We start from the raw sequence: 24705 nt of genomic DNA, 5'->3' as shown, positions 1-24705 counted from the left end.
CTCTTCCCGCAAAGCCGGGCTTTCCAATTAGTGGTGCTAACGGCCCGATCAAGCCCGGTCGCTGCACGCTGCTTGGGTTTAGACGGCGCTGGTCAAATAAAGCAGAAGGAGGTGGAGGTGAGGTTTCATCCAGAGGGAAGGGAGAGGATAAGATAAGAGAGTTTAGTGCAGACAGCAAGGAGCTTTCACGGGGTCTGAGCGCGGTGGAGTGGGGGAAAAAATAAATCCTTCTTGAAGCCTGCTCATAACTTTAACCTGCTAAGCACCGGAGACGGGCTGGGGCTACTGGCTTGGGATGTGGATCGCGAGCACTTCCCAGCATGGGGGGGCTAGAGGCCTGTGAGTCCCATTCATCACATGGAGGGATTTGGATGGGGATTCTCCCTTTGAGGTGCTCAGATTCAAGGGTCTGATCTGGGCCCCGTGCTGCCCCTCTCACACTCCCGCCTGGGTGTATTAGCAGGGCTTGGCGAGGGGTTGCATCGCTACCCCCCACAAGTCGGGCTGACGGCTCCTCCTGACTAGATGCTCCCCTGGAAAGAAAAAGCTCCCGATTATGGTCCTGTGGCATATGCCCCATTCATTGCTCCCCCCGCTGCAGGCTCAGCACACGCACGCACCATCTCAGTCGCACGCGATCAGCTCCGCATGTTTGGCCCCAGGATCAGAACTGCGTGTTGGAGCCAGCACTCACCAACACCCCAGCTGGGCTGCCAAGTCACTCGGGGCAGCTCACCTGACCCACGCAGCAGGCTGCGCTCCTGACCCTTCGGTGGCATGGCAGCCAAGGCGGGGTGTTGCAATTCGGGCGTAACCCCGCAGGGATCACTGCCAGGAGAGCCCAGCCCCTGTGAGCCTTCGCCGGCTGTGCAGGGCAGGAAGAGGGGTGACGATGAGGATGATGCACCCGTGATGCTCTCTCCGCCCAGCGCTCACCTACCACTTTCCGTCAGCATATCCCCAGGTGCTTCACAAAGGAGGTCACAGCACCATTATATTTTCCAGATGGGGAAACACTGAACTCAACCCAGAGGCCAAGGCCCCTTGCCACACACTGCACTTAACACTTCATTAACCAGTTAACTGCATCTTAAGATGTGGCCCGGCCACATGTTCATTCAATTAATGGTGTGCTGAAATGTGGAATAAGCCACAAAGTTGTTCCACAGAAAATGTGTAACAACTTTGTGGCTGGTCTCTCTCACACCATTAGCTGAACGTATGGCCAGGTGTGCCCCTGTGGCTGGGGGTCTTGCCATCCGATGGGGCTCCCAGCTGCAGGGGTGCACCACGCTGACCCGGGCTCACACGAGCAATAAGGTGTGACGGGATCTGACCCCTGATCCTACAATCACGCCCGCTGCCGTGCTTACGTGATACAGCAGGAAATACAACTGTGTGCATTGCGCATTGGATCCCATCGCACCTTTACCTGCATTTGGCAGGGGCCCAAATGACAGGAGAGAGAGACAGCTCAAGCTTCCTGGTACCCAAACTAGCACACGCCCCCACAGCCCCAAGTCCTACTCCCGGCAGCATGCTAATAGAGGCCTGATCTCTCCCAGACTCCTCCCTGTGTTCACAGACTAGCCAAGGCTCAGGTTTAAATACGTGTCATCTCCACACCCAAGGATACAGGTCTCAACACTCAGGAGCTCCTGCCTATGCAACAGGCTGCCAGGCAGGAGACGTCTTCTAGCCAGGCAGCCCGTGGGCTGACTGCAACCTGCCAGGTCAGCCAGCAACAGCCTCGCAGCCGGCCTCCCCTGAAAGATCCCCATGAAGCATGCACTCGGCACGCCCATTCCTGTTCCACTGGACAAACACGACTCCGGGAGGGATGAACTCCACCAATCTAGGACCCACCTTGCTGCGCACAGAGGAAGCAACTAATAGGTGGGTGGAGGGGGAAGGAGGAGGAGGAGGAATTTGGCACCTTGCATTTTACAGCAAGCTCAAACTCTGCCCTCGCAATTTCCGGTCACACACACTAGCACAAGGATGACCTCCCCGCCCTTCACACTGGTTCAAATGCCCCTTACTGGCATTATAGAAAGGATGGAAAGAAGATAAGAATCAGGCCTGGTGCCTTCTAACTATCTTTGGAGTCCCCAACCCACCTATTTGCAGCTGAATTGCAAAGGACCACAGTGACAGATACTAGTCTGGCCCTGGGCTTGCATCTGAGCTATTTCCCCAATAGCCGTCATGAGTTTTCTTGTAAAATGAAGCCTGTCTCGTGGACCTGTCGCCAGCAGAGTACATGGAGCGGAGCAACCACCTAAAGGCTAGCACGTACTGGGATGATGTTGCTGGTCACGCACTCTGCCACCAGTCAAGATGAGTTGGAAGAAGGATCACGGCCAGATGAAGAAAACTTCAGGCTTTCCAGAGTGTCTTGCCAGCAGTCTCACTCCTCCTTGCCTGTTCAGCAGTCAGTGGGAATGGAGTTGTTACTGCAGGCTCATTCTTTGGGGACAGGCCTCCAAGATCACTGAAAGAACCACTATTGCAGGGAAAAAAACCTCCAATTGGCCAAGGAGCAAAGGAGCCTTCCCTACATCGGGTCTGCCCAGCTCTGGAGGAATCTCGGTGGTGGGTCCAGGGTGGGGAAGACTGTACTGCTGCTGCCCACAGATAAACCATGAACATCAGTCTCCAAAAAGAATCATCTGTCCAGCCTGACAATGCTCAGCTACCACTTCTTCTCTGCATTTTTAATTCACCACTTTTCCTCATTATCCAAAGTTTCATCTCCTATTTTTGAGCCCTTCCAGTCCCCAGTGGTGCCACCAATACGCCTGAATCAATACAATCCAGTCCGTGAGGGTGGAGGGCTGAGTTCATAAGCAGGAGACTTCAATTTGCCAACAGGCCCCCAGAAGAAGGATCCAGGCTATAAAGGAGAAAGGCTGGTTCGTAAACAGCAAGAAACAGGGCTCCAGCAAAGAGCTAAAAGAACCGTGTTGTAAAAATGACCAGTGCTTTGGGACACTTTCTTTTGGTGCCATCAGCCCAGCGTAAAAGACCGTTTGAAATCGGGGCAAAAATGGAGAGGGAGTCGGTGAACTCAAAATGAAGGGGCGAAAGGCGGGGGTGAGGCCAGCGGCTCGGAGAGACCGATGCTCCCAATGCCACGACAAGCCCAGGTGGACCAAGGCTGGGCTGGATTTTTGACTTGCTCCTTCTCGGTTTGACCCTGAAGATGAACCATATTGCAGACCACAGCTGTCTGCTACAGGCACAGAGGTGCCTGGGAATCAGTAACGCCCAAAATTAGCTGAGAGAGCCACCGGGCTTCCTTCAAGGTCCTCCTAGGTGGATACCACATCTGTCAATCCAGGACCATGCTAAGTGGAGGTCCTTACTTCACCCTGCACCCCACCAAGGACCACGTGACCCCAATGCAAGAGGAGACCGGCTGACCGGGACTTCTCATCTCAGGGCAGCGCCATCCCTAGGCTTCCTCTGCACTACTCCCTAGCATCTCCTTCTTGGGTAGTTCACATGCATTGGGCTACATGGGCAGAGCAGGGAACCTGGGCAAAGCAGGACTGCATGCTAAGTGACCGCAAACAACCTTTCCGTCACAGCTTTGCAAGACAACCCAGGACAGCGTTGGAAAAACGTTATGCAGACACGGAAGCCACCCAGTGGTTACTCGCTGTATTACCTACAGTCCTTACCCTTTCAGTCCTTACCAAGGCACGCTGTGGCAGCCCCACATCAGTCTAGCTCTCGCTGGCACGGTACAATTCACTACGTGAGCAAACCAGCAATGGAGAGACGCACAGGAGACTAAATGCACAGTAAGTGGGAGCCGGGTTGAAACCTCTGCAAAAGCACATCAATGTTAAGCATCTGCTTGCTCCTTGGATACATGCAAAGTTGCTGCAGCGCAGCTTGAGCCACGGCTGGGAAATGCAATGGCTGACGACGGAACGACGCGACGGAAGTGTTTCTGGAGGACTGAGCCTTCTTTTGGTCCAAAAGTCAAAGCCATAGTTCCCATGCACTGCAACTGTACCGGTGCTTGAGCGATGTGCTTCTGTCGAGCCCTCTCAGCACGCTCAACTTTTCCTTCTTTCTTTTCATTTTTCCGAGACGCACGCCCAATCGGCCGCAACGGGAGGCAGCACAAACTCCATCCCGTTTGCCAAAGGACTTGTGCTCTGGTAACGGAGTCATATAAGTAGATAACTAATCACGCAAGCCAGTCCATCAAGCTGAAGGATACACTACTAATGAATTAATAATCAGAGGAAATGTTACTGTCACTTGCTTGAGCCCCGCGGACCCCTTTTCTTGCAAGCTGATGAAAATGGGTCACTGGCAGGGAACTCATCTCTCTGGGAGAGAAAGTTCAGACAACTATCCAGGATCTCCACTGTCCATAACAGTTTCTCAACCTGTGGCACGCGTGCCCCTGGGGGTACACGAGACACAGGCAAGGGGCACGCGGGTACCCCAACACTCTCTTGCCCTCTTTTCCTCTCTCTCTCACCTTCTCTTCATCTCAAAACTATGGCAAAAAATGTGGTCCAATTAAAAAAATTAAATTCCCCAGTAATAATCTGGCGTGCCGTGCTTTGCGTAGCACTGAGTTCAGTTCTCCTAGCTTTGGCCAACATCACCTCTAGCCCAGGTACCTACTTGAGTTGTGCACCCCTGGTGTAAAAGGTGGCAACCCTACCCACCCCAGATCAGACACCTGTCGTATCACGGCCTTATATACGCAGCCCTTCCTCCAACATACGGCACGCATTAGTCTGTAACTATAAAATCCCCTGGAAAACTGAGTGTTGGGGTACTTATTAAAATTTTCAGAAGTTAGCGGGTACTTGCTACTTAAAAGGTTGAGAAACACCGCTATATATAAAACAGCAAGGATCCCATCTGCAACACAAATGACCCGAAGGAAGTTGCTCCGATTCGTGCAATTGCAGACTTCTTCCTCAGGTGACCTCCTGCCATCCCTGTGGCAACCACAGGCCAATTAGCCTTATAAAGTGAATTTGTGCTTTTCACCCTTTTAATTGCCAGCTGGGCAGCTGAAAACCAGGAGGAATCAGCACCAGGTGATCAGCAGCAAACGGTCTGCACTGTCATTTGGGAACCTCGCTGCAAATGGAGACGTGATCGTCAGTCCAAGCCTCGATTAAAGGGAAGTAACATACGGCCGGCCCGATAAGAAATACATTTATCCCGTCTCATAAAAAGAAACATCCGCCAAAACCTGCCTTTTCCATGCAAGATCCTTTCCGTTAGGAAACAATGCATTGTAACGGAGATTTCCTGCCAGATTCCTGAAAGGAGGGACAACACGCTCTCCCGTAGCCGGCACGATGCCACCACGGCTCCATGGAACAGAGATCTTGGCATAGGAAATCAAAGAGATCATCTCATTATGAAATTATAGGAGTCCTTCCCATGTTTCACCATCACCGTGGAACATCAGGTCATATAAAGAAAAAAAAAATACATTGCTGCAATGCTAAGCTCATGCAATAAGCATTCGAGTGAAGAAACGTGAAGGCTAAAGGTGTATGGACCACTTGAACTGGGGCCGCTACTCAGAGATAGCCACGTTAGTCTGAAGTCAAGCAGAAGGCCGAGGTCATTTGCACTTTCTAGACTAACTAAATCAGAAATGCATACGTTTTCGTAAGGAGCGGCTTACCTTAAAATAAGTGACCAATCGCACGATAGTGGATTATTTTAAAATATATATATATCAACATTTCCAGAAATTAGACAATCATAATATTACTTAAGAGAGTCTATGGGATCACTCGATGATTTAAAAAACCATCATAATATACGCATGCAAGAGTGAACCTTAAACTAGTTCATTCCCTAAGCTATCACTTAAAGAAAGTTTTTGTATTTACTCAGATTTCTTTCCTTCTGCCAAAAGAGGAAAAACGGAATTGAAAAGCATCTCAGTTCTGTAACTACCACAAACGAATCAATGAAGGCACGAGGTGCTGCCAGAGCCAGTGGATAACTACACATAATCGGTCTTAGGCACCAGTCCGACAAAGCATCATGCGTGTTACTTTTGTAGGCTAACCGATAGCGGTATTTCATCCCTTCATTCATATGGGTGCAATAAACCCATGGCACGATCGACCCATTTTAAAAGTTCATAACCCTAACAAGCCCAGAAATTTCAATTGGGTATTGATTTTTAGGTCTCTGGGAAATTGCTAGAACAGGATGAGCTTGGAGAATATCAATGCGGTAGGGTTAAAGTGTTATGAACATTTAAAAACAAGGGGTAGGATTTCCAGAAAAAGAGTCACGGCAAACCACGGCAGGTGCTTTGAAGACCAACCAGTGCTCCTTGCAAAAGTGACTTCAGCTAGCTGTGCTTATGCCTGTAATAATTTCTCATTAAGCACCACCTAACGGCTTAAAAAAAGCCTTCGCTCCGATGCACGTTGGTACAAAGTGGTCACACCAGTCAACGGCAGGGACGAGATTTTGGCCACAAAGCCAGAGAAAGGCTTTCCCAGCAGAGGTCAATGAGTGGGTGCCGGCGCTCACAAGCAAGATATTCTGGTATAACCAGGTGCCACGTATACATGTTGATGATGCTGCCGGCCTGTGCTCATGATGTGATTAACTCAGAGAAAAAGCTTAATGTGTTCAGCTGCCACATTTAGACAACTTAATGAGATGACCGGAGGCAAATCACTGCAGGGAAAAGCACGACTGGAACGATGTACTTTTTCTTGCATTAAACTGACTGCAATCTGCCTATTTCCAGAATGAAAGACAGGGAAAGAAAGCTCTTCGGAGAACATCGTTTCTCTGTGCACACACGCAGAAATGCCTCCCGCAAGCAAGAGCCCCGATTAACATTTGACACTTACTGTACTTGCTGGCGTTCCTTGTCGCATGTCTCCGATCATAACAAAATCATAACGAGTCGACCTCAAGGCCACGCCGAGGGAGGAAAGAGCCGGGTGGTCAGGACGGGAGGAGGCTCCCGCGGCACTAAGATTATTGGGAGAAGGGCAGATAAATGGCTCCAAGAGACCAGGCTCTGAGACAGAGCGCCAGGCTGCGGTGCGAGCGATCGAGGATTGGGCACGTGGGTTTTCAGCCCCTTTCACATCCGTGGGATCGCTGCAGGGGAAAGGCAGCGTCTCCGTCGCCCTTCCATGGGCATGAGATGGGGAACGGACTTGGTTGCTCTGGGCTCCGGTCTACATTTCCTTGAAGTCAATGGGAGATTTTTTATGCATTTCATCCACCCTTAGCAAGCAACCACAGAAACCTCTGGGTGTCTCTCCTGCCCAGTGAGCCACCCCCGAGTCATCAGTTCCTCCAGGTCCAGAATATCTGTGATTCAATGAAAAGGAAATGGCTTGCTGCTCCATCACCAATGCGTTAGGAAGCACATCTAGCTGCTATTTCTGGCATGATGCATGAAAACCCCTTTTGGGCTTTACAGTCCCACCGCCCTTCCAGAACAAGCAGCGAATGACCCCTTTTTCCAAATTCAGGACAGTTGAAGTATCTGTGCTCAGACTGAGAGCAATGAAAGCTTGGGGCTGGACTCCCACTAAGACCACTCATCTGGATGGGTGCGACTCTGGATTCAATGGCAACGTAAGGCGAGCAGAGCTCAGTCGCTTGCTAGGGGCAAGAAGCCTCCTCCTCGGTGCCCCTTTCAGACACAACCCGACACTCAGACAGGCAAGCCGCTACGGCTCTCGGTGGGCAGGTCCAGGATCCGGGTGAAAACTGTTCGTATTGATTTGCATCAGTCGAACCCACAAGCAAAGCCGAGCGCGAGAGCAAGAATACAGCAAGGACAGAGGCTGTGCCCCAAGCTCCCAGTGCAAGACAGACACGGGTCGGGAGGCTGATCCGAGGTGCAAAAAGGCTTTGGATGACAGCGATGGATTTGGGGGACAGAATTCACGTTCCCCGACCCGCGGCCCAGCGCTCAGGGTGGGCACGAGGCGCGCTGCAGACAGCAGGGTGCCAGGAGGTGGCTGAGCTACGCTTCACGCGGCAAGCGGTTTCCTTTCCGGCGCTGGGAGCTAGCGTCAGCGCCCATCGGCCCGAGAGCCCTGAGGGGTTGACTCACTTCTAACTCCGTCTCGTACCTCCCCCATCGCTCCTTTTGGCTCCGTGCTGATGAACAGATGTGCTGCTGGGCCTGGCCCTGCTTTCCAGCAGCCGCTGCCAGGGACGCGCCCAAGAACGGCTGGGGGTGGCGAAGGCAGAAAAGGCCCGGACTCCGTCAAAGCTTCTGGGCCCAGAACGATGACTTGCCGGTACTGATGCTCTCTTCCCAGGCTCTTCCCCCACCCTCACTCGCTCTCCAGCCCACTAATAAACTCCCCCCACTCGACTTTAACGAGCTCTAAAGGAGCGAGGGTACAGCACAGAGGTCCTGTCATCGGGAGCTGGCCACTACTGCAGCCCTAGCTCCAAAGCATCCCCTGCCCGCGGCCAGCCTGTGGCCCACGGTGGACTGAGGCCCCCAGCACCTGTCCCAGGGACCCCTACACCCTTTTCGGGGACTAACAACGGTGGTCTTGCCTAAGCTCTTGACAGCAGCCCACTTCAGGGACAACCATCTCCCCGCTGCTTCCTCCTGGGCACTGGCTGAGAAACGCCAAATCAGCTCTGTGTTTCTCACCCGTTCTCCACCGAATGGGACACACTGCGGGTACTAGGATTGTGCCCCTTCAAACGTTCCCTAAAACAAAACCAACTCCACAAATACAACCCCACGACAGCCATGACCATCTCCACGCAGCTCTAGACATATTTACAACAAGGGTTTTCAGTGGGAAGCTCAACCCAGAGCCATCTGCCTGTTCTCAGGACGCTGAAACCTGATGCAGGAAAGGCATGGGGAGAAGGAGGGGGACGGACGGGAAAGCGACTTACGGGCCACGTTAGTCATCCCGTGGAGGTCACAAACCCGGCACGGCAGACACGCACACGAGGGATGGGCAAATTTGAGGATTTTTTTTAATTTTTTTTTTTAAAAGAAGCCAAAAGGGAAGATAAGGAAATGCAAAGCTATTTTGAGAAAGTGGATCAGGAATTAGAAGAAGGCGTTTCCCTGGAATTTCTCCAGCCATCATCCCACAAAGCTCACAGCCGCCACCACTGACCCACGCTCTAAGCATTATTTATAGCACCTCCAAGGCAGCCTCAATGCCAGGCCGCGACTGAAAGGCGAAAGCATTTCCATGCAGGATCGGGGCCTCTCCGAGAGGCAGCCGATGGGGTGGTGCTGGGAAACCCAACATCGGCCCCAGCCAGGTCGACTAGGATTTCATTCTGCCAAGCCAAGCAGCAAGACGGGCTTCGGAGAGGAGCAGGACGCATCCCGCTTACGACCGTGAAAATCGGGAGTTATGCTGCTGACGGGTATGCAGACTCCTGAAAGCCTCCGACAAGGAGTCGGGTCTCCCCCGACAGAAACCAGCACAGCTCCACGCAGCGAAGGGAAAGGCCTCTCTGGCCCGTGTTGCTTGTTGAGCCGAGACAAAACAGTTGTTGAGCCACGACCGGGGCCTTGCAGCAGTGGCCCCCTTGAGAAGGTTCCCGTTTCTAGGGATCGAGAAAGTCCATATTCCCTTCCAATACTCGGTGCGCTCCCTCTGGGATCAGGCTGTTGGTGGAAGTCATCCTCTCTCGCAGCCAGGTGGGACAGGTCTCCTTCCGCCTCCGCAAGAGAGCCCAGCTCTGCGGGAAGGGGCAGCGGCAGTGGCAGCTCTGGGGGTGGCATCCTTCTCTCTAAATCTTGACCAAACGAATGTCCTCAAGCGCCAAACCCAAGCACAGACAATCCTGGCCTCCGGACAGACCCTCCCTCTTGGGGTAGACTATGAGGATGGAGGGAACCCAAGTGCGGTACCCAACACCCAGGCCTTTTCTACCCATGTCCTTGCTAGAGCAGGCCTGGCACGATCAGAGGGATGCAGGAATTCCACCTGGCAGGTACAGTATTGTCTTCGGCGGGCCGTGCTGCGCCCAAATCACTTCGGTTTGCAAAATGACAAATGAAGAAAAAGAAGAAAACTGGGGAAATGGGTCGTGACAGCGAAGAGCATTAATAACCCACCCAGCGTTTCCTGTGCAGAGCCTAACTGCCCGACTCATTTCTGTTCTCTCGCCCTTGCCTTTTGCTAGTCATACCAAGGGAGGTTTCTGTGGCTGGCTGGCTGGCACTCCAATTGCACAAAACGGTACCCAGATGCACACCTTCAAGAGGGGCAATAACCTGTCTGTATGCTGGGGCGGAGAATCCATTTTGCTTTAAACCTCTGATGGGAAAAGTGAAAGGCTTCCAGGCCCCTGGGGCTCCAGAGGGTTGAAGCTGGTCTTTTTTGTAACCAATATCTGATGCCAAAAGGCCGCTTGACCCACACCTTGAAGTGTCGATAAGGCAAATCTCCCCATTTCTTTGATCCACTGTAAGTCAAAACAGCAAACCCTGCACCACTGCCCTAGTACAGACACTAGCCATGAGAAGCAAAAACCAAACCCCCTTTTTTTTTTATTTTTTTATTGTCCAGACGTGCAGAGATAAAAAACATGAAGGATGAGTAATTTGGAAATGAAAACAGCCTTCAACCTGAATAATCAATGGGGATCTACCGAGATGCGTTTATTTAACACAGCGCTGTGACGATTCGGGATGCCGCGAGATCCTTTTAAGGGTGCTGCCGCGTGTTGCGCACGAGCAGCACTGTTCAGTGTGCAAACACCTACACGATTCACAAGATAAACCCAGAGATTTCAAGCACAAATCCACGGGATCAAAAACCTTCTGCCCTGTTGTGGTCTTTCCGAGTTCTCCGCAGCAGAGGACTTGCTCTCTTATTTTCCTGTAGTCAAAAAGCAAGCGAAAGCTAAGAGCTGGCATTTTCCAAGGGGCGCCTGGAGCCGAATGAAGTTAAGAACCACTGATCTGCCATGTGCTTTTCACTCAGAGTCTGACCTCACGCCGGCGTCAATCGGGAGTCTATTGAAGTCTGAGCTGTCTCAGCGTCAAGCCGGGAGAAATCAGGATTGTGCCCTCTGACTGTAAATAGCCAGCGGGCTACGCCAGCAGCAACAAAGAAGGTGAAATGGGGAAAAGGCAGCTCGAGTCGGCTGAGGAATGCTAAATGCGGGCGTTTATTTATTCTCGTGTTTGTGGGAGATGCGGGAACGCAGAACGTGCTTCGTGCCGGCAAGCGGAGAGCTGGGAACACAAGCCGCACAGACACAACGGCCAGGGAAAAGGAAAAAAAAAAAAAAGGAAAAAGAGACTCCTTTGAATTTCAGCGCTGCAGCCGAACGCTGCGTTTGTGGATAGATAGCCGTGCCCTTTTGAAGGAACCATCGCCGAGACGGAAAACGAATTAAAATTTAATCTTATTGATTTCTAGACACAGTCCCCAGAGCCAAACAGTGTTGCCTGCTTCCACTGCCTGCATTGCATCAAACGCAGTTTTGCAAATGCCTGGCAGCCAAGCACCAGGAGGGGGTGTGCCCTGGCGCCACCCCGCAGCACCCACGCTCCCATGCCCGGCTGGCGGGTCGGAGCCAGCCCCCGGGGGCACTGCGGTTAGTCACGGCGCTGAGTCTCTTCCCCGACACCGTGGTGGCGCGGAGTGTCAGAGCTGCAGAGAGTGTCCTGATGTGAACTCGGAAATGCAGAGCGGGATGAAGGCAGGCGAGGGAAGGGGGAAGGGAGGGCAATTATGATCTCAAGGCTTAAAAGGAAAAAAAACAACACACGCTTGGTTGGAGGGACGGCTGTGGCACTTGGAGCAGACGCCGGCTTGCAGTGGAGACAGCCCAGCCCCTCGGCTAGACCTGTGCAGCTCGGGGGCGGGCGGGATCTGGTCCTTGCTGCCAGTCTGGGGCTGCAGGGAAGGCAGCTCTGCACGGCGAGAACGAGGAGGGGGGAAAAGGAGGACGGGACTGTGGGGTCTGCAGGAAAAGTCAATGCGAGAGGGGCCGTGGGGGTGAGCGGTACGGTGGGGGGGCTCTAGAAAGAAGCAGCCAGGAGAAAACAGGAGCGTGGGGGTTAGTGAAAAGCTTGTGGAGCAAAGTGGGAAGCTTATGGGGGCCATCACGTGGAGGAGGAGGTCCTGAGAGATGAGAGAGCCGCAAGGAGTGCAGTGAGCAGGTGGGGAAAGGAAAGGGGGTCATGTCTGGGCTGCGGATAATCCAAGCATGTCACCGAGATGATTCATCCCGTCTTCTTGCCTCCTTCCTCTTTTCCCTTAGTGCTGTGCTGCCCACGCAGAGCCGGGTCTGGCGGAGGTGAAGGGACTCGCCCCAGCATCTCCCGGGGTTCGACAGCCTGTCTCCGGGCCCGCTCCCGCCACCCCAACTCGCAGCTCTGAAGGCAGGATTGGGCCCTGACTGGCCCCGCCAGGGGGATCTAGTCCTTCAGTGCCCTGGGCCTCACAGGACCTGGCATGGGATTGGGACCACGGCTTGTCACAACGCTGTCTCCACACAAAGCAGGAAAGGTGGGGCATGGGCACCAGCAGCGAAGGTCCGGCACCCCTTCTGAGAACCATGCCAGGCCTGACGAGAAATGCCCCCCACCAGAAACCCAACAGATTTAGGACCCCTCCATGGATTTTAGCCTTCTTTTGCTTTGTGCCTGCGTGTACAGCACCGAGCGCAAAGGGGCAGTTAGAGAAGTGGAGCTAGAAGGGACCTCCGGAGGTCATCAAGTCCAACCCCCTGCCCGAGGCAGGATCATCCCTATCCAAACCACCCTATGCAAACCCGTTCTCTACCCTCTCTGCAAATCCATACAGTCAATGCTGACACCACACAAGACATAACACCCTAAAACCTGCCACGGATAAAGCAGAGGGACCACAGCGGCCAATGTCTCGCTGCTGAAAGGTTGTGAATATATGCTCGAGACCCCAGGAAGAGGCTACACCCCCCACGAGAGAGAAAAGCAAAATATGAATGTGAAACTATTAAGTTCTAGCTTCCCTGTTGCAGCAAAATCCTCCCACGGGTGAAAAACGCTACAGGCAGGCTCTCAACCTGAGATTTGCTGGAGCTCGTGTTAACGTGCCAATGGTCTGTCTGGGCTCAGCATCTGCAGGGGAGCCAAGTGCACGGGGCAAGGCAGCCTGGACGTCACCTTGCAGCGGTTTGCGTCGCTAGTACGCTCCCCCGAGGCACCAGCTGGGACGGCGGGGACGGGACTGCTGACTCAAGCCAGCGGGTGTCCTCCCGGGTGCTCAGACAAGCCAGCTAGAAACAAAGCACTTCCAGTCGCACTCAAAGGAATCATTAACAGCCTTGTGCAATTAGCGGGTGCCCTGGATCTCTGCCCTGACGCTGGAGTTATTGCAGATCAGGGGCGCTGAACCAAGCTGCTGGATATTTCAGAAAAGTTAGAGGAAAGGATGGGGGAGCAGGGAGGGCGTGGGGCAGGGATCCAGCGACCAGCCAGGTAGAGAGGCAAGACACAGTGACCAGTTAACACGACGCACTGGACCGTGCCAGGCAATGGAAAAGCTCTTGTCAAGGGTGTTTAGAAAGCTATGGGGATCAGCAGGGGAGGCTAAGATTTCCTTATATAACAACATGAGCCAGGTGGGCAAATTAAGACCCCAGAGGCCTCCTTCTGCGTGGCTACCTGCCTTAAAGGGTCGGATTAAGCAGCAGCCACCCACCTGCTGCCCTCAGGGGAGATAGAAAGTCATTCCGACTCTTGAATTTAAGTGATCGCTAAGTTGCAGCAGAGGCAATTTAGTGCATGCCAGGGTAGGTCCCATTACCCGCTGCCCTGTGGGACACAGCGCCCTGCAGGCTCCCTCCCTACACAGGTGCCCAGCTCACCCTGCACTGCAGGCTGCACCCACCTGCCTCCTGGGGCCAGGTCTGGCAGCGGAAGCCAAGGGAGGCTGGGGGTGGCCTGGCCCATGGCTGCTGCAGAGTGGGAGCCCAGGGACCCACCACTGGACAGCCAGGAGTTAGCGTACCCTTGCTTTGGTCTGCAGCACATAAGCTACGCCCGCCTCCGGCACTCTTCTGAAACAGCTGCAGCCTACATTTCCCAGCCTCACAGTATGATTACCCCATGTTGTGGTATTTGCACACAAAGGCAGGAAGACGCAGCAGTGGGAGGAGGAATTTCAAGGGCCAATTTGTGCAGGAATGACAAAGCACCGCTGGTCATCACCCCCTCAAGGGAGAGGTTTTCCAAGAACAGCAGAGGCAAGTGCCCAGTTCTCCCCAGCCATCACCAGCTGCTGTGGACACCGTTGAAAGCCTCCTCCAAAAGCAAGCACGTGCAGCCCAACGAGGACGCTCCCTTAGCATCAAGTCACCATGTGCTTTTCTAGGCTCTTCTCCCGCAGAATCTGCCCGGCCTTTGTTTCTGGAAGCTGATTAACTCGTCCCGGACATGCAGTTAGAAGGGGAGCCAGATTTTCCAAGCATCGCTATTCCAGCTGACGCAGAAACCAACCAGTCAAACCACACGCCTGTCACGGGAAGTGAAAAGCAGCACAGTCGTTTAAAGGTGAGCGTCAAAGAAGAGCCTCGGCTCCAAGGAAAACTCCGATGCAGACAAATCCGACCTACATCCCAGCCCCCAAACATACCCGATGTGCTGGTGGGAAAAAATATCAACTCCCTGATGAACCGCGGGCTAAAATTAGAATCCGCTCACCCCTGAAGAGCCACGAGGATAGCCAGAAAGAAAGTAGGTCACAGAACGGCTGGCTAACTTGATTTCCCAGAGCTGCGAGCCGTTGTGTCCTTACGTAACCTCCTCGCTCTCATGGACAGCTTTCCACATCTCATTTGTTTGGCGTATAATCGCGTGGCCCCTATAGCTCGGAAAGGGATGGAGGAGGAAGAGCATATACATGGCCAGGAGCAGGCCGCAGTTCATGAAGACCTATCTGGGTTTGGCAATCGGGACTCGTAGAAGAGAGGATCTCTTTTATTAGACCAACAAGATTTTTGCAAAAAAAAAAAAAAAAAGTCTTTAATTGCAAGCTTTTGGGCACAAACACCCTTCATCGGGCATTGGGGGAAAGATTGAAGAAGTTCTCCTGGGTAGAAATGAAAGTTCGTATTTCATAGGATTTCAGAGAGGAGTCAACTCCTCCGGGCAGTCCGTTCATAGCTGGTATGGAGCCTCTCGCCATCTGTGAGGATCTGTCATGATGCAAATTCCCTTGAAACAAGGCAGGAGAAGGATCTCCAGTTTCAGGCAGTCACAGTTGCTTCCTGCTTGGGGAAAATATGAAGATTTCATTTTTTTTTAATTTTTTTTTTTTTAATCGGCTAAAATTCAATATTGTCCACGTGCCGGGTATCCAGGTTGTAGCCAGACTGGTCTAGAGGAAAAGGCAATCGGGACTCTGATTTCCTTTTATCTGGATTCGAGCACTCGCAATACTTGTGCCTGGATTGAGAAGCAGGAAAAACGGGGTGCATGTCACGGTCTGATGATGCAGGGACACATTCTCATCCCAAACAGCATCCCAACTTGCTCAGCCTTCATGAAACAGCCTGCCCTTGGGCTCTCCCAGTCCTGTATGCTTCCTCAAATGAGCCAGACGCATAATACACCAAATGAAAGTAGGTGTTGCTTCTCCTTTCTCTGACAAAGGACTTTGTGGCCAAATCTGGGAGTCTCTCTGTATCTCAGGACATGAGCAGATGAACAAATACGCCCAGGGGAACGGATGCTGTTTCTCGTGCTAGTGTAATTACACCAAGCTCTGGAGAGGACAGACATGCCCTTCTCCTGTGTTACCTGCACACAGTCGGCTGCTATTACAGGCCTTGCCCGCAGGTGACTGTAGCATCTGGGGATCCTCGTCCAGCTGAACAGCGACGTGCTATGTCCAAACCCATGTCCACATGTACTAGACCAGTGGTTCGCAACGATTTTTGTACCAGGACCCATTTGTAAACATCGATTGCCCGTCCTGGCCCACTGCCCCCTTTCCCCAGCTCCCCAGTGTGGGGCCCGGGGTGGGTGTATGGGGGGTCCCAAGCAGCCCCTCATAGGCTGGGATACTGCCGGCCTGCAAGGGAAGAGCCACCGTTTCCCAGCAGAATCCATTTTTAAAGTGCGTTTGTGACCCTGTCATATATTCCTGCAACCCACTTTTGGGTCGTGACCCACGAATGGAGAAACTCAAGTGCCAAATTGCAAGTCCCACTGGATCCGCAGCTATTCACGTTCTCCCGTGGAGACAACACTGCGCACCCCGCAGCACCAATGCCTGATCTCCATTCGCGCCACTAGTCTGCTGTTTATTTTAAGCAAAAAAAGGGACGATGGTCTCATTCAAAACCTCTATCCCGGGATCAGCTCGTTGAAGCCAGCTTTCATGTTAATCTGAACGGGATCCCCAAAAGAAGAAGAGGGGCAGCACTGCGGTTCTGAATCTCCCTTCCCAGCCCTGATGTTTCCTATACCAACAGAGCCATCCGTAGAAGAAGCAGTGCATTCCTCCCTTAGTCATCTGGGGTCAGCTTTGACCTCCCTTTGGTCAGCACCCACCCGGAGCAAACACGTGCTATTGTGACCGTAACAGCAAAACCAGAGCCAGGTTTTGACTGTTAACCAGCATTAGCTGTATTACTGGGAATGCATTCAAGAACATGGATAAACTGAAGCCGCAGACATTAAAAACTGAACCTGCTGTGCTCAGCTGCTTCCAGAATTCCTCATAGCCGTTTGCTTTCAACTCGAGCGTCTTTCATATTCTTTTCGGCACTATCCACGGGGTGGCTTGGGCACCCCGGGAGCGCCAAGCACAGTGGAGGGGCCGTCCGGTCTTTCACAGCTGTTTATATCGCAGGGCCCTGGGACTCTTCCAAGAGATGACACTACCCCCTGGATGAACTGGCTCTGCCTTTGCCTGCTCCTCCAGCTGCAAAAATCCTACGACTCCATTTAATAACATCCGCTGTGCACCAGCAAATGCACAGAAGAAATGGCCTTAAGCGTCAGAACAAGATACCTGGCCCCTTGGAGATGTGACATCTTCCAACATTCCCTCCACTGCTTTCAGTACCCACTTCTGAAATCTTTAGCCCATCATCTCAAGATCAAATGAAGCACATCTCCAGCTATCAGGCTGTGACACAAACCCAAGGAGTCAGCCCACGGAGCTCTCCAGCTACGCTTCACCCACCAACTCCTTCCCTGAAAAAGGGGCTTTAAAAAAAGTCTCCAAACAATGCATGCAGAGAGACAAAAAAGTTTACGCCTCTGAGCAACAGGATGATGGATGGTCCTTCTCCTTGTCTTCCCACCTCCTGCTGTTGTCTAACCTAGTGTGCAAGCAACTTGGGCCAAGATCCTCAGAGATCATTAACGAACTGGAGATGACTTACAAGCAGGCTGACCTTCAGTGTGCTTAGCATCTGCCCCTGCAACCCAGGGTCTTTAACAGTCTCTCAAACTGGGCCCTCACACTACTGTATTTAAAAACCTTGGCCCCTGTCTTTTTTTGATTTCCCCCAAATGACACGCATGCCGGTAGTTTTGCAGAAGTGAAAAAGAATAATAGCAGCAGCCAAAGTAATTGCATTGCCTCCGAGGAGTGCCCAGGGTATGTAATCTTTAAAAGTCAGGCACCTGGAATTCTGCAGCTCTCAGTGAATTCAAAGGACTTGCAATTCAAAATAATTAGCAACTAGTAACTTTCCTTTTATGCAAAATCATCCATTTAATCCAACACCCAAATGAAAATGAATGTGCTCGATTATCTACCAAAAGACCCAATTTTTCTAATGTCAGTGCAAAGCACCCAGCAAGATTCATGTCTCCATTGGCCCTCTATTACAGTCAGTGCCCCTGCTTAATGAATGAGCGGTCGGGACAGACTTGCACTGTGTTGGCGGTTACAGCACAGCTCTTATCAACACTTCAGCCCATGCTAAACCTCCACAAATCCAGCGTGGGTTGCATTATTCAGGCTTTTACGCCTCTGGCCCCACAGGAAGCACAAAGCATAGATAACATGGTGCTTTTAAGCTGCTTTTCAACCCCAGTGCATGAACACATGAACGTGTCGCCACCTATGGAAGTGATCCACAGCATATCTGCTGCTCTGCGGTAACTGCCTGTATAGACGCTCTGATCCAGTGGCAAGCGGACCCTTAGCCCTCAAAGGAAGCGACATCCTGTGCTCCCACTGTACTGTGAAGTCCAAGGACCAGACTTACACCAGGAAAGCGCTGGGTTGAGTGGAGTCTGTCGGTGGATTGCACATGGCTAAATGGGGGACATCCAGCCTCCACGGCCGTGCCAGGGAGCACTTGCCCATGGCTGTGCCAGGCAGCACTTGCCCAGGTAACAAGCACCTCAACCACGTGATAGTGCAGCACCTAAAACTGTGCTCCGGCTGCTCCGGAAAGGGTCCCCCAGCCTTCTCTCTCTTGCAATGTGCACAAGAGCTCACGCAACAGGTAAGCCCTTCACGCCTGCAGGCTGCAAACAGAAATCCAGTTCTTCACCCTCGCCCCTGCAGGTCTTTTCCCGACGGCTGCGAGTGAAGCACAAAGCCGGTCGCCAGGGCACAGCTGCCCCCAGCGCCTCAGTCACGTCAGCAAGAGCCGAACAGCAAGTGACTTACCCTGTTCTCGTCATAGATGATCTGCACTAAGCTGCGGTGTTTGGACTCGATTGGTGGGGGCGAGATAGGTTTCTCCGGCTCTGGCGGCTTGGCCGCTTCCTCCTCCAACTGTTGCTGTGAAAGGTTGAAAAGAAAAAAGAGGGGGTGGGAGGGGAGGAAGAAGAGTGAATGGTTAAAAATAAATGAAAAGAAAACACTCAGGCCAGATGAGACTCTCTCCAAAGCTATGACTGATATAGAAAACATAACTGTAAACCACTTCCTGTGAGACATCGGCAAGACAAGGGAGCTAATTGAAGGGGCCGACACAGAACAACTCTTAAAAGCCCCGAGAGAGAAGCGACATACCATGAATTCATCCAACCCTTCCTAGAAGTTTCTAGGCTGGTATTTTGTGGCCACAAAACAGCGGGAAAGCGGCCGTCTTGGTTTGGCCTGGCAGATCCCAACTAGAGCTCTCCCAAATTAAAAACAACCAAACAAAACAATAAAAGAGTTAATTGAAAATCCCCAGGAAACACACACGAGCGGTCATGAGCTGCTCTCTTTGCTATTCTCCTGGTTGACGGCAAGCCGCTGGGCCGGGGCTACAGGATGACTGTGCTCTTCGGGGGGGTTGAGAGGCCTTCCAAGAGCTATGGCGTGGGCTGCTGCCCAGATGAGTAACAGCACCAGCCACAGAGCGGTGCGAGATAGGATGCCATGTGCGGACGAGACAGAAATTGGGCGGGTGGGGAGGATGTGGTTGCAGTCAGAACAGCCGGGTTCAGCACGAAAGCAGAAGTGTCAGCTCACCAATTAATAGCCTGACCGGCGCTGCATGGGCGTGAGCTGCAGCCACCGTGGGAGAGGCAGGGCAGGGCGTAGGGCGAAACTCAGTGCAGGAGGTGGGTCAATGTAAGGGATCCCATAGGGAAGCCCTTCCTGCAGGTGGAGAGACAGACATAGGTCCTGGAATGAGGAGAAAGGGCAGAGGCCAGGGACGGTGGGGACAGCAAAGCTACTGAGATCAATTTAACTCTTGTATTTATTACCTTGTACCTTGTATTTATTACCTATTTAGCCCTTGTATTGATTACCTACTACTAAGGAGCCCAGAGACCTGTGGCCAGGTGCAAACCATCGCCAACTTGGGGCCGCGTCTCCTGGCTTGAAAGGCCCCACACACCTCCTGTAACACGAGCGCCGCATGCAATTCCCACGGCATCGAGCTGGCTCAGAGGAAGGGCCTGGAGGGCAGCAGCGCCCAGCAGGGTGTGGACGTGCCAATGCCCTCCCTACCGTGACAGTTCAAGTCCCATTTTCTGCCTTAAAAATAATTAATAAAAAATGGGTGGCAACTGAATGCCAACCAGCCCAAGGCTGAAACATGCTGATGTGTGCCCATCTACCCACTGGGGCAGCCTCCAGCCCAGACACCCCTGCTCCCGGGAGGGATCGCAGGGCGCCAGGAGCCGCGTGTAGCTCCCTGCTCTGTGACATGGATATAAAGGGTGAGTGGGCAGCTTCAATCTGCAGCTTCCTCGGTGATGAGTCAGAGCATCGCCTTGGCTGCAAAGCAGAAGTGCCCCGGCTCTGGGTTGCCAACAGCTGCCTGGGCCACTGGCCAGGAGGCCCAGAACAGCACAACACTTCCCAGACGGTTTTCTTTCCTCTGACGGACAGCAAAGTGAACAGACCCCTGCTACTGCCTTGGAGGCAAATCCTCCAGGGACACGGAGAGAGGGGGGAGCCCAGCGACTACGGCAAACCTGCCCCGAGTGCAGGGAAAGGCAGAGCAGCCCTGGGACCGCACTGTCAGGACTCTGCAGGCAGCCCGCGGGCTCCCAGCAGCGTGGCCGTGATGCACATCTGCTGTGGAGCTGGCTGCAAAACGTTTCACCCAGGGACAGGGGTCAGGTCAGGTCAGGTGTGAAAAAAAAAATAAATAAGGGACCAGATCGGCAAGGCAAAGGGAAGGGAGATGAGGACACAGGCGGGAGGGTGACAGCGCAGCGGAGGGAGGGGGCCCGATGCTGTCACCAATGCGGTCGCTGAAAACAACCTTGACCTGGAGCGCTGAGCACTATCAAACGTGCAGCTCCAGCCTCGTTTCCCCTCAGATTTCAGCCGCTGGCAGAGCTGCAATAACGCAAACCCCCTTCAAGCCAGCAAACTGTGCCGTGTCTGTAGAAACCAGTGCTACACGATGGGTCGGCATAGGTGCGACACCGTGTGTACATGTATGTGTATGCGTGTGTGCGCACACACGGGGACACACCCACAGGCAGGTGCCTTTACAAATGTTAGTGCATCTGCCACGGCCCGAGAAGCCTGGGTGAATTACAACAGCTTCATTTTTAAAGGGGCATTTTATAGTATTCCCCATATCCAGGCAATGCATTTTACATGCATTCTGCACCCGGAGTTACAATCACCCTCACAGCTGCTGCAAAGTCTGGAGGCATGGCTGAGCCCATTTAATACACTCACACAAACGAAAGAAGAAATGAGAAGGAGATCTTCCAGGCTACAGTTTGAGAAGGAAAGCGCGCAAGGCCCGTGTGGTTTGCCAGGTGAAGTGAAGTAGCAGAGAAGGAGGCTGGAAGCTGCAAAGAGACTTTTCCTCCCCTCCTTGCTTCTGGCATCTCCCGAATCCCGACCGTCTCCACCGCCGGGAACTGCAAAAGCATTCTGCAGCAAAGCAACGGAAAAATCCGAACGCTTCGTTCCCTAGGCTGGTCCGCTTGAGGAAATGCAGCCTGAAGTCAGCGACCTGCTTCCCCGGGGAGGGAGCGTATGGGCTCCACCCTGCAAGCAGCGGTGCCTGGGGCCGGAGGAAAGGGCTGGCAACTATTAGCTTTTGGGTGTTATTCCCGCCTTTTTCAGCGATCAGCCTCAGCCCCACGTTGTACTTAGGATCCGATCCAACAAAGCACTTAAGAATTGGAGCAGGCCCATCAGCTTCAACAACAGGATTACTCACAGGCTTCAAATGAAGCGCATGCTTAAAGGGATGAGACCTCTGGCAGCGTGCAACCGCATTCACTTGTTCCATGACGCTCCGCTGGGCATCACCCTCTCCCCTCTCCCCTTTGACGGCAAGAGAAAACGGACGGTTTGAGAACTAGGTGACTTGACCAAGGCTGCAGAGCGAGTCAGTGACTCAGGTCTCCATCTACTCCAAGCCTGATTCTTTCACCTGGCAACCCCAAACAAGTCATTTAATCGCCCAAGGCCATGCCTACGTGCGGCTGGGCAATGATAGCTGAAACGCCTCTGGCGCAGATATACGAAGTGAAGCGCAGCTGGGATTTACGGACTCGAAAGGAGCTTCCGAAAGCTGAGGGCCTCTTCTGAAACATCTCCCCCGCCTCCTGGGGACTAATGGCGCGCTTTGGGGGTTGGTTCGATCACAGCCTCTTTCAAACAGAGCTGGGCTCAAGCAGCCCAGCCCTGCTCCGGATCAGAAGTGCCCCAAGGTCGAGGCGTTTCAGTCCAGGGCCCCGCGCTGCTTTTATTAAGCGCAAGTAAATGTGCACGCTCTATTCAGACGAGCAAGGATGGCCCCTGCCCTCCGCACGAATCCCAGCCACAAAGGACTGGAAACAAAAGAGCCGCAGATTATGAGAAAGCTCGTACCTACCAGGGAGACAATTTGGGTAGAAGCCAGCAGCGAGGCTAAAGTGATTTGGTAACCCACAAAGACTGTGCAAAGTGGTTGAGTCTGCTCTAATTGATTTAAGACCGAGGATTTGATGGCACATCAGGAAATGAAAGTTTGCCTGTAAGTGCAGGCTCATTAAAAACAGCTCATTAAAGGAAAAGTGGGGGGAACCCCCCCCCCCCCCCAATCTAATTATAGCTGAAATATGGTGGAGAATTAGTCTCTAACTTTCCATGGTGTAATACTGTACCGTCATTCGAGGGGCGGCTGCGCCCAACAGCGCGTGGACCAGGCGCACCCGTTCAGAGCTCGCTGAGATTACACGCCGACCCCCAGCAGGTCCAGCCAGCGACAGCTGCCCTTGGACTTTGCGGGAAATGGCAAGGCAAAGTAGGTCAAGGTTCCCCGACAAGAGCAACGGTGGTTTCTTAAAGGTCTGCCACAAAAGGCAGGCCAGGACTGTGACCTTTATAACCGGAAAGCCAGGATGAGTCTTGACAATTATGCGTCTGCCCCTTCCCCCAGCCCCCGTCAAGCATCGCCTGCAACTTCTCTCTTCTTCCACGAGGAAAATCCTACTGCAATTATGGCCGGGCCAGACAGAGCGAAGGGATCAGCTTCCCTCGCATCCAGAGGGCAACGCGGTCCTACGTGGAGGCATCGTCCCTTTCCCAAGCGCAAGAATTGAGCAGGGAATTAATCATCGTTAACCCGGGACTGCGCGCGGCCGTAAAGAGAGATCACTAGGACTGCGTGCACAAATGATGGCCTGCCGCAGCCTTGGCTATGCCTGGCTTCTTGGGCTTTTTATGACCTAGTCGAATCTATGGAGAGGTTGCTCCCCCGTGCACAGAGTGACAGCATTTCGGGGAGCCGACTGTCCACACGTAATCCGCTGGCCAAAATCCCCGAGGGTTACTCTGTGTGCATCGGGCCGTGAGAATTTAGCAAGCGGAAAGAAAGAGGGATGCTAGTTGAGAAACTCCTCCTTCTAGGGAAAAAAAGAGACTGAGAAAAAGCAATGCTCTCGGTCAATCAGAAGGGGGAAAGAATTGCTGTTACAAGGGCTTGCACGCACATGGGAAATAGGCTGAAGGGCTGCAGGGCTTGCCCCCTGGCATGGCAGTGCTAAGGGCAACCCCTGGCTCCACCTTCACCAGCAGGTGCCAGTGTTGGACTCCGGGAAAGCATCCGGGAGAGCTTTGATGAGATGCAAAAAGCAGAAAATTTCCGGGTTTGGTTTTGTTACTGGCCCAGATTCCTGGAGCTGCTGCCAGGAATAAGTACGAGAAGATTATCCTCCCTTGGTCCGAAGGAGGAGCGGGAGGCAGAAACACAGGAGAGATGTCACCCGCGTGGGAAAGCAGCCGCGCGTGGGCACGGTGGGTGACAGCTGGACAAAGAAATCCACCGCCGGGGGAAAGACTCCCGAGTTGCTACGGGCTTTGCTTCCTCGGGCGAGCGCACGGCCGGTCCTGGAGTTCCCAAGGAGACACTGTTGCCTCTTTTAAGTCATTCTATTTATTTTGGCATCCACGCGTTTCGTCCTCTCTAGGAGGTCTCCCAAGGACAGAGGAGGAATGCAGCGGGATGTTACGGCCGCTACAATCCTGCCTCCGCTCCGCCGGGCGCTGGAGGAGAGGCGGTATCTGTTGCGTATTTATTGTTTTCTCTCCCCCGTGTTCTGCAGAAGCAGACGGCTCGGAGGCACAGATGGACACAATGTTCTCGGAGCGTGTCAGACGGAAACCCTCTTCCCCCCCTCCATCCTCCCTTCGCACGTTTTCTCTTGCACTTCAGCAAAATTGGCTGATTTTGCACAGAACCTCCCCGAAGGATCTGGGGGCCGCAGCGGCCAGGGGAAGCCAAGGGAGATCCCTAACAGTGCATGCAGCACAGATAAGCATCCTTGGTACCACGGATGCAGGAGACAGAAGTGGGGAGGGGGAGACTTGGAGCTACTTTCACCTTCTCTTCGTCGATGGGAGGATTTACGAAACAAAAGCCCATCGGAAGGAATGAAACAGGCCAGCAACAAAAGGCTGTTCTTGAGAGAAGGGCGGCTTTGTTTTAAAAGGTGCCCTGAGCAGATGCTGCTCCCACGGGCTTCAACTGGGTGGGTGCTCAGCCCTTTTTGGGGGGTGGGAGTTGAATTATGGCATTACAGCCCCCCACAGAGACTGGGCAGTAACCCCTCAACTGCTCGGGCAGCTCTCTTTCCTCCAGCTCCCGAGATGTCCTGGCTTTCCTTTTTTTAGCATCCCTCCTCGGTGTAACCAAAGACCGACCCTGCACTAAAAGGCCAGCCAGGCTCTACAGTCACGCTTCACTCGTGACCTGGCTTGTATGTCCTCAGTCAAGCCAGCTGCTCGGCTAGCAACGCAGTCCTATATAAGGTGAAGTCCCCGGTTCTCTAGAGCAAAATGCAAGTAGGGG

The 24705-nt window shown here is 53.0% G+C and overlaps 1 protein-coding gene across 25 annotated transcripts in view; it reads right to left on the bottom strand.

Annotated features, from left to right (window-relative positions):
* The window catches only part of NCOR2 (nuclear receptor corepressor 2), a 276099-nt gene that overhangs the window by 153852 nt on the left and 97542 nt on the right, over positions 1-24705 (bottom strand). For all 25 annotated transcript variants that reach the window (XM_025197842.1, XM_025197845.1, XM_025197875.1 and 22 more), the window contains exon 6: positions 18624-18737. In XM_025197842.1, coding sequence (XP_025053627.1) covers positions 18624-18737 — 114 coding nt within the window. The remainder of the gene's footprint in view (positions 1-18623; positions 18738-24705) is intronic.

The sequence above is a fragment of the Alligator sinensis genome, unplaced genomic scaffold (genome assembly GCF_000455745.1).
Source record: "Alligator sinensis unplaced genomic scaffold, ASM45574v1 scaffold628_2, whole genome shotgun sequence".
Taxonomy (NCBI): domain Eukaryota; kingdom Metazoa; phylum Chordata; order Crocodylia; family Alligatoridae; genus Alligator; species Alligator sinensis.
This window is presented reverse-complemented; position numbering and strand designations above follow the sequence as displayed.